The sequence below is a fragment of the Gossypium hirsutum genome, chromosome D12, assembly GCF_007990345.1.
Source record: "Gossypium hirsutum isolate 1008001.06 chromosome D12, Gossypium_hirsutum_v2.1, whole genome shotgun sequence".
Lineage (NCBI taxonomy): Eukaryota > Viridiplantae > Streptophyta > Magnoliopsida > Malvales > Malvaceae > Gossypium > Gossypium hirsutum.
The window spans coordinates 41,470,179-41,484,634 of NC_053448.1; the positions used below are offsets into that span (position 1 = coordinate 41,470,179).

Below are 14,456 nucleotides of genomic sequence, written 5' to 3' on the forward strand. Positions count from 1 at the left end.
AAATTGATCATTAATTTTCTTTTTGACAAGAGTAGTCCCAAACGATCAATTTCATCCCAATTTACTCCAGTAACCAGTATCAAGCAAAAAATTGACATATGGCATATTCTTGTTAGTCACATACATCTTTTGGATAAAATGGGAAAGAATTGATAGTTTAAGACAAAAAAAAATCTAAGGATCAATCTGAAAATTAAAATTAATTTAGGAGCTAATTTATAAATAATTATTTTTAAAGAGTCCAGAATATTATGTATTTAAAAGCCTTTGAACCCACATCTTCTAAAATATTAACGATACCAACTAAATTGAAATTCAATCCACTCATTAATATTTATCCAGTTTAAGCAAATAATAATTATTTTTTATTACGCGATTTGAGGATTTGAATTTTAAACCCCTACTTTTCATACATTTAAGTCCTATTCTGTCTTTTATTCCAATTTTTAATTCGATTTTTATCTTGTTATCTGTCATATGGTTTATATGTAATAACTAGACTATTGCATATCTACGATGTGGATAAAATTTATTTATGTAAAAAAATATGTTTATAAAAAAATTATATAAAAATACTCTTATAATAATTTTTATTACTTTGTAAAAATAATAAGTTTTTAATCATTTTCTAATAAAATTGATATCTAGTTAACTTGTTATACCAACTTAATCAAAGATTTTAAGCATATTATAGACATAGTTTTGGAACAATTATGGTTCCAGCTACAACAACAGTTGCAACTTGAGAGGTAATTGATCTGAAAATCATAACTTGCGATATTTGCGGTTGACAATCTTTTGATTCTTTGAGCTAAATTTATTTGGACTCTCGACTTGTGTGTTCTGGAAGTGTTTGTGGCTCAACTTTGATGTTGATCTAATGTAAAAACAAATCACAAAGGATCGGACTTCAACCATATCAAGCAAATTGTACTCTCTATTTTATAGAGATTGGATTGGACTAACTGAAGAATATCTTAAAGATCTCAACATTTATTTTAGCCTTTATTGAGGATAATATCATAACAGTCTGAAAGGGTACTTTGGTGGGAATTTGATTGTAATTGATATGTAACTTAGCAAGCTCAAAATTCTTACATATTTTCGACTTGTTAGTTAAAAAAACACGTGAGAAAGAGCACTAATTTTTGTGAGTAAAACAAGTGGTCATTATGATTTTGGGGGAAACATAGTAGAGAGTGATTTATATCGTAATTTGAGGTTACTACTTGAGTAGTTGTAATAATTAGATCAGTTGGAAAATAATGATTTAGCTCTCTAACTAAAACCCGAGAAATCAACTCACAAAAATAAACTATTTTCTCATATAGATATAAACAATGACAAGTAGATATAGAGAGTAGAGACTAGATCCAGTTTGACCCAACATAATCCAATCCACTAGTAACCCACGTTTCCTTGAGAAATTAATTTTAAATTCAAAATTAGTCGCATAACAATAACATTCAAATTTCCAATGTGTTCAATTGACAACAAATAATAAAAAATAATCAATAATTTAAAATTTAAAATTTTCTCAACAAATCTATGTTTTATAAAAAAATTTATGAGTCCCTAGACTCTTCGTAAAATTAGAATTTAATTACCATATTTTTACTTTTAAGAATTTAATTTTTTTTAAATTTTAAAATTCAAGTTCAAATGTTAACAGTATTAATTTTATTTTTTTTAATTTTATTGACGTGACATTTTAAAATAAAAAATACTCACTTGAAAGTTATCTAACTAAAAAAATAATGTTGTAATGAACAAAACAATTTTAATAATATTAAGAGTTAAATCTAAAATTTTTAAAATTAAAAAAAGACAAACTTTTTTAACCCAAAACAATCCAAATCAACTTCTCTCAAAACATTTAACTAACAGATGCACGCAATGTAATAGAAAATACGTGTAATTCAGCTAATGGTTTGTTTACTCATTCAACTTTCGAAATTTATGTATTTTTATTTCTTAATATAAAAATTTTAAATGTGCTACCCACCCGACAACATACGTCCACGCGTGCACCTCGTCTCATTCTTTATAGTTTTTTAAACAAAATAATAATTATTTCAAGAATTTCCTAATTACCCATCCTCCCAAAATGAAAGGAAAAAGCTTTTTTCAAAAAATTATTATTATTTAAATAATAAAATAGTTTCTGTTATTAATTTGTACGAGGAAATACGCTCTTCCCTAACTAAATTTTGCTAATTATATTGGTGTGTCATGATCATGCTTAGAAAATAGTGTCCGTTCACACTCGAAATTAAGATTTAATTAAGCTTTCATAAACAAAGAGTGAAGTTCAATCCAACTTTCATGGACTGACTTAGACCTACATTGTGTGTCCCCCCACAATCATACCTCACCAGTTTAATTTAAAATTTGGTCATTATCAAATCCATCTTTTTTGAATTTAATTATATTCGAGTTTTTCATGTCTTAGTTGTAAAATTATTTTTCTAAATAGATATTTTGAAGTTTCATTGCATCACATATCTTTATACTATCACCTAAAATTTAAATTAATCTCTTAACTTAAACATTCTGATTGATTTTTCAAAAGTTGTATAACCGTTAGCTTGTGCGTTAAACCCCAACCCAATTTTGAAAAGAAGTATATTTAAATACGTAAGTCAAATTATAAATGCGTGCGATTACAACATGGCCGATTTGGATCTAGTATGTTATAAAAATAAAAAGAAATAGGCATCTTAACGTATATGGCATTGTTTTTTTAATTAAATCTCAATTGTTTATACGGTAGATATACACATATGTCATTTGAACCACATGTTTAAAATATGCTTTATATAAGTAAAAACACCATGGACGTACTCATATTAGAAGTCAAATTGCATTTTGCTCCCTCTATTCAAATTAGTCCTTGTAATTAGATCAAAGACCGAACCGATCCCTCTGTTAAAAATTTCATCTATTTCTATTGTTAAAAATTGGTCACTGTACATTAGAATGAGGTACACGAGGCACGCCACATGTAACCATCTGTTTATTCCGTTTGCTACGCCAATTTTTAATAGTAAAAATTGATGAAATTTTTAACAGAAATGATTTTTTTTCTCTTTGATTTAACATAAATAGACTAGTTTACTCATTTTTCAAGTAAAATAGGATAAAATATAATCTAAATCCTACTACAGAGCCTTCATGGTACTTTTACCACTTTATATGATATCCAAATTATCATTTAACTCATAAACTAAAAGCTATGTAGGCGAAAAAGACCTAATTATTACAATACCGATACGTTGGGTACTTATATTATAATTAACCCTACTTTCTAGTCACTACGGCGCCTATATAAATAGCATACACACGCATTCATTTTACGCCCCAAAATAAAAAACCCCCAGTTCTTTTTCAGTGTGCTCTTCTAGTCTCTTCCACTTTGTTTGAACAATTGCAGTACTTTTATAAGCTAAGCCACCCAACACCACCATGGGAAGTGACATAGAGAGTGTTTGGCTCTTTGCCCTCGCATCTAAATGCAAAGCTTTTTCTCAACAGAACACTGCATGGCCAATTTTGATCATAGCTTTAGCTTGGCTGGTTATGACCGTAGTGTATTGGGTTCACCCTGGTGGTCCAGCTTGGGGCAAATATAGGTTCAAAAAGTGTGCTATCACTATCACTAATAAGCCAATACCAGGACCAAGAGGGTTGCCTTTAATCGGTAGCATGAACATGATGGCTAGCTCTTTAGCTCATCATCGGATTGCTACCATAGCCGAAACATGTAAAGCCAAGAGACTTATGGCTTTTAGCCTCGGTGATACCCGTGTTATCGTTACGTGTAACCCGGAGGTGGCTAAAGAGATTCTTAATAGCTCTGTGTTTGCTGATCGGCCGGTGAAAGAATCGGCTTATAGGTTGATGTTTAACAGAGCAATTGGGTTTGCTCCTTATGGTGTCTATTGGCGAACACTGAGGAGAATTGCGGCTACTCACCTGTTTTGTCCTAAACAAATAAAGAATTCCGAAGAACAGAGACGGTTCATTGCTGATGAACTGGTGAACTTATTCGGTCGTCACGGCCATGAACGAAGCTTCATCGTACGGGAAGTGGTGAAACGTGCTTCGTTGAATAACATGATGGTGTCGATATTTGGTCGGAAATATAAGTTGGATTGTGATAACAATGAAGTTGATGAACTTAGAGGTTTGGTTGATGAAGGGTATGATTTGTTGGGGACATTGAATTGGTCTGATCATTTGCCATGGTTAGCACAATTTGATCCTCAAAATATCAGGGTTCGATGCTCGAACCTTGTACCTAAAGTTAGTGGCTTTGTCGGTCGAATTATAGCCCAACACCGAGCTCGAACTAACGAGGAAGCTTGTGACTTGGTCGACGTGTTGCTGTCTCTTCAAGGTGCCGATAAATTATCCGATTCCGACATGATCGCCGTTCTGTGGGTAAGCTATCGAATAGTGCAAGTTAATGGGATCATTTCAATTTTAGTCCCTTCTAATAATTATTCTTTTTTTTTTGGTAGGAAATGATATTCAGGGGAACTGATACAGTGGCAGTGTTGATTGAGTGGATATTGGCTAGGATTGTGGTTCACCCTGATGTACAAGCAAGGGTTCATGATGAGCTTGATAAGGTTGTTGGTAGATCAAGAGCCGTTGATGAGTCTGATGTGATGAACTTGATTTATCTAATGGCTGTGATCAAGGAGGTTCTAAGGTTACATCCACCTGGTCCGTTACTATCATGGGCTCGCTTAGCTATTACTGATACAACCGTTGATGGGTATCATGTGCCAAAAGGGACCATGGCAATGGTGAACATGTGGGCTATAGCAAGGGACCCACAAGAGTGGGCAGACCCGACTGTGTTTGTGCCCGATAGATTCGTGGCTAAAACGGGTAAGGTGGAGTTTTCCGTACTGGGTTCGGATCTTAGGTTGGCTCCATTCGGGTCGGGTAGGCGAACATGCCCCGGAAAGAACTTGGGGTTGACCACCGTCAGCTTTTGGGTGGCGACCCTTTTGCATGAGTTTGAATGGCTACCGTCGGATCAGAATTCCGTTGACTTATCAGAGGTTCTAAAACTATCTTGTGAAATGGCAAATGCTTTGAAGGTTAAAATTCGCCCTAGGCGTAAGTTAACCTAAGCCTATCACAATAAAGAAATGATCAGTGCAGTATCGGAGAAGAATGACATAAACAAAATTTATCTTTGCTTAACCGCTGTACTGTAAATACAAGTGATGGAAGTCTATAATACAAAGTTCCCATGCCTTAATCATTTCCACTAACGTGGTAAAAAAGATGCATGCATGAATGGATGTGGGAATAAGCTTTAATCGATTCTTGTTTTAGAAATAAAATTGATGTGTAAATATATAGTTCCACAATGTTAAAGCCATTATATAATTACTTGAAAGCACGTGCTAATAATACTAGATATGATGTTGAAATTCATCATAAATTTAAAAGTCAATTTATGCTACAATATATTTTAGGTCCAACCTCCCTTAAATATTCCCCATTAACAATTTAATTCACAAGTTTGTTTTATCAACATATTTCTTTTGTCTAATTACATTTTTTGTTTTTGTACTCTTTGAATTTTTACAATTTAATCCGTCTACTTTTAACTTTCTTTACTTCTCCCATATAACAACTATAATTGATTTATATTACATTTTAGGGTAGACTTTAATAATAGTCACTTAATTATTAGTGTGTTTTTATTTTGGTCACTTAACTCCATAAATTTTTCTTTTGGTCTAAATGCTTTGGAAAGAATACCATTTCTACTTCTTTCAACCATTTATTGGTTAATAAGTGACAACTCAACCCTCTATGAAATTGATAACATTTCTACCTCATCCCACTTTTTAGTATATTTTTAGCTCTTTATCAATAGTACGTTCGAACTAGGGACAAAACTAGTCGAAATTAAATTATAATTTTTACGATAAAAAATGCAATTCCACCATTTTGATAGACTTTATCTTTACATTTTTTAAAGGATTAAATAAATTTTTTATATTTTTGAAGGGGCTAAAGTATAATTTTACCTTTACTAATTTAAAATTTTAAAATGACCATATAGAAAATTTTTCATTTTAGTGGGTGTTGGCTCCCAAATTTCTCCGATAGTTCGAGAAAACAAAAGAGTTATTCTATATTTAATATGTAAATCTACTTTATTAGATACTTTAATGTATTTATATTAAGAAAACCATAGAATAGGGATTTGCCCACAAAATATTATGTACCACAACAAAATCATTCCCATCTAACTACTTGATAGGACAGGGCGGAGAGGCCACAAATTAAGATTCCTTATTTAGTTTAGAATATATAGAAAACCAAATCATGTGAACGAGTCATGAACTTATTTCGGTTATCTTGTCATTTATATTTTATTTTAACTGGAAATTTGTGTCACACAATTTCTAATACAAGTGTATACAATAAATTTTAATTTTGATTCAATCATACACATTTAAAGAAGTAAACGCATCAATTTATTTTTATATTGGATAAATATAATTATTTGTATATACAACATATAAACATAAAATGATATTATATCATTAATTGTGTTAATAACTTTCACGGTTTAAAAAAAATTGTATAGATAGAGGGGGATGTCAAATCAAAGAATCTTTAATTATATTGGTAATGTTGACCTTAAATTATAATAGAAAATGATTAAAAATGACAAATGTTGAAATGACAAATTGTCCAATTAAAAACATGATTAAAATTTGGCTATTTATTAGATTTGGTATTATTATTTAAGGGGTTGATTAATTACTAATTAGTGCCTAAAAATAAACAATGGAATTAGTTGTTTTCAATTTTTGGTCCCTTGCAAATAGAATTTTGCCAACAAAAATTACCTCAAAATATTTAATTATAGCACATACCTCACCTTGCAATCACATCATCCTACTCACCTTTGCTTCTAAAAAACAATCTTCTTCCTAAACAAACCAATTACGTGTTCCAATTGCATCCAACCTTTATGTTTATTTCAATATTTAGTCTTGCTTAAGAATGATCTTGTAGTAAATTTGGCAACTAAATTGTTAAACCCGAGTTAATATTTAATGTCCAAATTGACAGAAGGACCTGATTAGCATGATATTGATACTTTGTGAATTCAAAAAACGTTTCCAAGTTTGGGACTAACATAAAAATTGGGTAAGAAGTTAGGGGTGTTTGGTGTAATTAAGCCAAAGATTAAAAATATATATTAAAGCTTAAAGTACGGTTTGATTAAAGCTGTTAGCCCTTTTTTTCTACTCGCTGACAGTGGGGTTTGGTAGAAAAATTTATCTGTTTAAAATACGAGCCGAGTTCGAATTCTATGTTTAAAGTTCAAGCTCAATCTAACTTATTATTTTTTCCATTTAACTCACATGTTAAATTATATGAAAAATCAAGAAAACCACTATTTGGATAATATTTAGCTTTAAAAACTCTACTCAGAAGAGATTCATGAAGCGTGCTTGTTTTTCAAGCATCGCAAGATTATTAATTTTAAATATTACGTTTTTTTTATTTATTATGTTATTTTTAAATATACACTCGTATTCTAAATTTGTGGTTTCCACACACATACGTGTAATAGAATTTCTAGTGATGATGATGAAGAACTAGAAAAAAAAAGGATAGATTTATCCTATAGAAACATTAATCAACCTGCAATTAGAAACGCCAATAATCGGACAAACTCTGTATAAACCTCTACAAGGACTCCTAAAAACGTCAACAAATAAATATGGTATGAATACCATGCACTGACTTTACCTGAAACATGGTAACTATATATGATATTGATACCATGCATCAATCCTATTTGAACCCGAATTATGTACGGATTGATCTCAAATGGGGATGGGTTTATTTTATTATTATTTACAAGGGGATGCACGCAATCGAACTGGGCAATTGTGATAAATACTTGCTCTGCTCTGCCTCAATCGTGTTTCAAAATTACTATCTATCCCTTATATTGACCTCTTTGTTTAAAATTGACAAAATGCATTTTGATCTCTTATAAAAAAATAATAATTCAGTTTAGTCCTTTTTAAATACAATTTCTCGACTTTAATTCAAAATCGTATATATTTTTATCTTGATCTCCTAACTACTTGCACTCCATTGCCATCCCTATCCCTTGTACCGTACCTTTGGACATGGATGGTGACCAGCAAAAGAAATCCAGGGACTACAAAATAAAACACCAAATGACTTCTCTTTGTCTGGATAAGGAGCAATTCGGCTTCTAGAGGAAAGATGGGAATTTAGGTCCACTTCAAATCTCATTAATTAATTTTGAATTGAGCTCTTGTTTATCAATGATAACCAAAAAAAAAGAATCTTTAATAATTTGAAAATGTACTTTTATTTTCTTGGTTGATAAGTTAAAGGGATTGATCTAATAATTAGATTCTTTATTTCAACAACTATTTAAAAGTGTTGAAAACGAGTTATGAGAACTAACCACAATTATTTACCTATGATTTTCATAATTTTTTCTTTATTGATTCGAAACTGATTTATGACTGAATCGCTTGATATCAGTAAAAAATTAAAAATCGAGACAAAAAGACGGCAGTGGAACTAGTTTTATAAAAAATTTAATAATTTGTTAATTTTTATTTAAATATTATTAAACTGAAGGTTGAATGTTTGAATCAAGAACTAATGATCTGGTCAGTTTAGTTTTTAAAACACGGATAAAAATTGAGAAATTACTCATTCTATTTAATTTGCCAAAATTATTTCTCATAATTTAGAAAAAAAATGAAGTTGAACTGCTGATAAATTATTGAACTAATGATTTTTTAAAAGTATTAAATTTTGACAAATTAAAGTAAAAGGACTAACTTTTAATTTTCATAAAACAGAGGGATGAAAGTCAAAAATAATTTTTTCAATTATAGTTGCTTAGTCAACTTCTTTTGTTGTTTACTAGAGCTTAAAAATTTTATTAATCAAAAGATTATTTTATGTCACCAATTAAACCAATCAATCCTGGCTGGCAACAAAGGAGACAGATAGAGATTTGAGGAATATAATTTATTTTTGAAAAAAAAACCCTAATTAAACAAATTTGTTACACGTCATTAACGTAATCGAACACACTAATCTAGATATTATGGGTTAGGTTATTAATTAGTGATATAATTAATAAATTGCTCTTGAATTCAATAAAGTAAAGGACTAAATTAGAAATAATAATAGTTAAGCAATCCTTCACCTATTTAACTAATCAAACTATGAATTAAAATATAAGAAAAGCCGATTGAGTCTTAACTCGATTGGCATGGATATTGTTGTGAATGCAGGAGGATGTGGGTTCGAGGGGCTATGGGTAGTTCTAGGCATTGTGTCAAAAATAGCATATATGATCAAAATCTATAATAAGATTGTTCAAAAAAAAAGAAGGTAAATTTCATCTGTGGTCATCCAAATATTAGTGTGTTTTTATTTTGGTCATTTAACTTATGTCACCAACGTAATTGACATTAAATTTTGTCATTCTATCGTTAAATCACCAATGAAAAGATGACGTGACATTATTTAATTGATAAAGTGACAAATTCAACCTTAATTTTTACATATTTTATTAATTTAGTTTTGATTTTAAAACATTTAATTTTGAATTAATGTTTATATGTTTTGAAAATGAGAACGAAAAAAGAAGAGGTGAAAAGAAAACTAGGAATGTGATTTTATACTTATTCATAAATTTTTTTTTTATATTTTTTTATAATAAAAGAAATGAATAAAGTGTGTGAACATTAAGAGCTAAATATGTTATTATGCAAATTAACAAAAAGTCATATCATCCTCCCGTTAATGATTTACTACGGAGTAGTCAAATAATTCATTGTCAATAGCATTGGTGATAGAATTAAAAGTTTTTGAAGCCAAGTAATCAAAATAGAAATAGACTGATACTTAACTAAAATTATTTACAATTTGTTGCAAATAAACTTAATTTTAGTGTAAAATTTTAGAATGATTAAACTATGAATTGGTAAGAAGAAAAAGTACAATGTGAGACCAATCAAAACCTAAGAGTAGGTTCTTCCAATGTACTAACAGAAACCCCAAGTACATGTTTGTTTTTTTCTTTCTTCTGTAATTAACTAAAAATGTCATTACAACAGATGAGTTCATGCTTTTATTAGAATTTCATTAAAAGTTTTAGTCATAAACGCCACTGTTTTAATTAACAATTTCCATATTTTAAAAACTTTTAATGCAGACTATTGCAATTAACATTATTTATAACCCATGTCACTTGTCCTAATTATTTTTGTTTTTTTCTTACAATAAAAAATAATTGGGGTTTCCTGTTTTCATAATTTAGCTAATTTTTGTCAGTGGAATTTATACTAGAATTAGAAAACCCGGTCAAATCGTTATAAACCCAAATCTAGTCAACAACTCAAACACGTTTAACCTCGAATTCATCTAAACCTAAATTGATTCAAACTCAAAATGACTTGAACATGAAATTATTTAGACCTACTCATGGGCTGGGCCACCTGAAAAGTGGGAGAGTTTAGGCAAAAAATACAGGCTTAAAAAATGGGTTTGGGCAAAAAAATAAGACTCGTTTTAAAAAAAGGGCCGGGCCTCAGGTAAGATATTTTTTGCCCTAGCCCGGCCTAAATTCACTAAATGCCAAAGAAAAAATCTGCTATTTTTTTGTTATTTTAATGGCATTTTCTTATTGTTTTCTCCCTATTTTTCTACCATTTCACTATTATATTGCTACTATTTTGTTGTTATTGTTAGGATATTGTATAACACTTGTTTTATTGTTAATTTTGTTATTATTTTAGAGACATTTTCTTGTTAAGTTACATCTAACTTAGTATTATTTAAGTATACATATTTTTTTAAATGTATTTTCAATTTGTTCGAAAATATTTATTTTAATACTTTTAGTATTTTTTATGTATTATATATTTAAAAAATGTGTAAAAAATAATATAATATAAAAAATTTAAAATAGGTGGGCCGGGTGGGTCCGGGTTTTAGCATATTTATTCAAGCTGAACTTAAAAAAATTTAGGCCCATTTTTCGGTCTAGGCCCAAGCCTAGTAAATGGGTCTAAATTTTTGCTTGGGCCCTACCCAACCTATGATCACCTCTAAAATTATCCGATCCTTTGGACACATAAACAAGAATGATCCCAACCTAAAGTGACCAAAACTAAAAATGATGTAAGTTTGTAATAATCTAACTTAAAAAAACTAAACCTCGAACTTGAACCCCAAACTACTCAAACTTAAAATGAGCCAAACCCAAAATTAATCCAATCTATAAATTGTTTGGCCCAAATTGATTTATAATTGCTCCAAATCAAATGTTTGATCTTTTTTTCCAATGAAACTAAAGAAAAAAATTATACTTTTTTTGTTGATTTATTTATTTTTAAGGATTTTTTTGCTATAAAGCTACCACATATTACCACTAGATTGAATATTAGTGCCACACCAACACAAACTAACAATATTAGTGGAGAGATACCACCAACCAAGGTGACAAAATACAAGTTCAGATACCAATTAAGTATTTCTGTACAAATTCAAAGGACAAATTACATATTAACACTTTTCAAAATTACTATCAAAATACACTTTATTAACTTACTGGTCCTTAGGGAGAAAATATTTTTAAGTTTGATAACATAAACTTTATTAAGATTAGACCCGAGGGTAATGCTAGGGGGCTGGAGAGGGCCTCGACTCCCCCTAAAATAAAAAAATAAAAAAAAATTAATCTTTTAAAATTTTATGAAAATTTGTAAGCTAATATGATAAAATTACACTTTTAACTCATAAAATTAATAAAATTTTGATTTAATCCTTTAAAATATTAAAAAGATATAAGTTATTAAAACGATAAATTTATATTTTAGCTCTTATAAAAACATACAAATTAACTTCCGTACTCCAAAACAATTTCCTAACTTCATCCCCGATTGGAGCCAATATAACTACCAAATACCCAAGAGTTTGAAAAAGAAAAGCTATTCTTGTATCTTGAGTACCAAATCCGAGATGATCCATCGGGCCAATATTGCAGATTTTAAGCAACAGAAGCTCATAAAAATGTGGCAAAATTGTAGACCATGTCAAAGATCATATATCATTGAGTGCTAGATGGGCAGCCAAGCCAAGTTCAGCTTGAGTTAGTGAGCACGGTTCACCATGCTGAAACCCCCTAATCCGAGGCTTATACATCGAAAGCCTCATGTCAATCCGAGTTTAAGACATTTGGGTTGTAATGAAGAATACTATCCTCCAAGGTATACGGAGTTTCAGGAGCAGTAGATCAATATAGCAAGGCATTTTCAGTAACCCAAGAAGAGGTGCTATGTCGGGATGCCGGAGGCCTCCCGGGATATGTAGTCTCATCAAATAACAACAGATACAAAAAATGGGCAAGAGAAACTTAGCAGGATGGTTACAGGCACAACATTCATCATTAACCTATCCTGCTAAACAAAAACCGAGATTCACCCAACAATTTCAATCACCATTTTGCAAAGGCACAAGGAAAATGGGAGAGAAAACGATGATCTTACAGGTACTTCCGTAGACTCGACAAATATGCTTTAAAAGATGCCTAGATATTTGATAAATCATAAGGCTATGAAGCTATATAGACCTAACAAGTTTAGACTCGATATGATTAAACAACAAACACCAACCCAATACAAATAAACAAACATGCAAAAATGTATATAATACAAATTATTAACGCGACTATGACACATGAAAATACACAAATACGATACAAACACATGAATTGCCGAGTCTAAGGCTATGCAAATTGCAATGCAAGTATCTCAAACAATAGAAAATAGATCGAAAACGACATTCCAAGACATTATTAATAGCAATCAGTTATAGACTGTCACGAACATTACAACAACAACAACAACAGCTTTAACAAGCATACATACGAACTAGCAGGTTCCGTAATGGGAAAGTTATCTAAGTTTCGGTTTTTTCCTTCTTCCCCAAGAACTGTAAACCGAATGCGAAGCCTAAGATCAAGAGGGGTACCAGGAACTGTATAATCTTAAACAGAAAGCCAGGCTCCTCTTGTTGAGTTGCCGCGGTTGACGTCTGTGCTTTGTACATCCTTCGTGCGGGAATGGTGGTGGCATCGACCTCACCAATATAGTACTTCTGCATCTGCTCTCTTGCATCATCACTGTGACCTACGTCTTCGAAATCATTGGTCGCATCTTTTCCTATATAATTAGATATTGATATGTCACAACATAAATATATAAACAGATACGATCCGGCTAGCTATATGAACATTAAGCTCGTAATTGTCGAACAAGACCATTGAACAAACATCTTACCACTAGCAGCAAGCAAAACTTCATCTCCACCAGGATGGTCCTCCAAGAATTGGGTTACATTATACACCTTAAAGAACATGCAAGGGTAAGCTAATCATTAAATTAAATTGCTTCCATTATTATACTAATTTTCCCATAATTTCATCAAAGATGCACGTTTTCTGCAGAAAAAAAAGATCTAATTTTGCATACTTTTTATACCTATGAATTTCCATTTCTTCACAGTTCAATCCAAAAAAAATTAAAAAAACCTAGCTTTGCATATTCCACATAGTTCCAACTACTTAAATAAGTAAAACAAAATACAAAAAGGGGGAAAACCCAAATCAGATTCATCCAAAAATGAAATGAAAACCAAACCTTTCCAGAGATCAAAAGCCAACAATCATTTCTGTCTTTGTGCTTCACCAGATCTTCATAAACAAATACCTTTTCTCCTGAACCCATTTCTTGAACTACAAAATGAAAAGAAAAAAAAAAGAGATAAATTCAACAGAAAAAGCAAAGTGAAGTGCAGAAATTGACAAGTTTTATAAGAAAAGAGTAAAATAGAGCAGGATTTGTTCTAACATGATGAAGGGAAGTCAAAGGAATGGAAATCGAGGGGAAAAGGTGAATGGACTAATGTCTAAGTTTGAATGGGGCAGTTAATATTATCTTTGGCTTAAAAATGTTGCCAATTTCTGACCAGTCAAGTGGACACGTGCTTCATACTCCGGTGTGATATACGTATTCTTCATGTTCGAGTTACCAACATTAATTCTTTTGAAGTTTGTAATTATTTTTTTCGATGAGATGATATAATTTTTGCTTTTAATTTTAATAATTAAGTTTATTTTCGTATTTTATTTTTTTATTATATTAGATTTGAATTTGATAATTAGATTCGCTTAGAATTTTTAATTTATATTCCATTAAAATATGATGATATGATCGGTATTTTTGAAATACGATTGGATTGATTGGACCAAAAATCGAACGATATATTAATCCGAACAAAGGGTTGAACTGATTGAATCAAAAACTACTCGAAATTGGTAAAAACTGAAAACTGTG

The 14,456-nt window shown here is 30.7% G+C and overlaps 2 protein-coding genes across 2 annotated transcripts; one reads left to right on the plus strand and one right to left on the minus strand.

Annotated features, from left to right (window-relative positions):
- The first annotated feature begins 3,355 nt into the window (after nt 1–3,355).
- On the plus strand, nt 3,356–5,471 carry LOC107945903 (cytochrome P450 78A9). Its single transcript, XM_016880053.2, has 2 exons — nt 3,356–4,443; nt 4,524–5,471. Exons 1-2 carry the CDS (start codon nt 3,466–3,468, stop codon nt 5,145–5,147), a joined length of 1,602 nt encoding a protein of 533 aa, XP_016735542.1. The 5' UTR covers nt 3,356–3,465; the 3' UTR covers nt 5,148–5,471.
- Nucleotides 5,472–12,887: 7,416 nt separating this feature from the next.
- LOC107945902 (cytochrome b5) lies at nt 12,888–14,134 on the minus strand. Its single transcript, XM_016880052.2, has 4 exons — nt 13,971–14,134; nt 13,761–13,855; nt 13,401–13,467; nt 12,888–13,283 (listed from the first exon to the last, which is right to left on the minus strand). The coding sequence occupies exons 2-4, from the start codon at nt 13,845–13,847 to the stop codon at nt 13,021–13,023; spliced, it is 417 nt and encodes a 138-aa protein (XP_016735541.1). The 5' UTR covers nt 13,848–13,855; nt 13,971–14,134; the 3' UTR covers nt 12,888–13,020.
- Nucleotides 14,135–14,456: the final 322 nt, after the last annotated feature.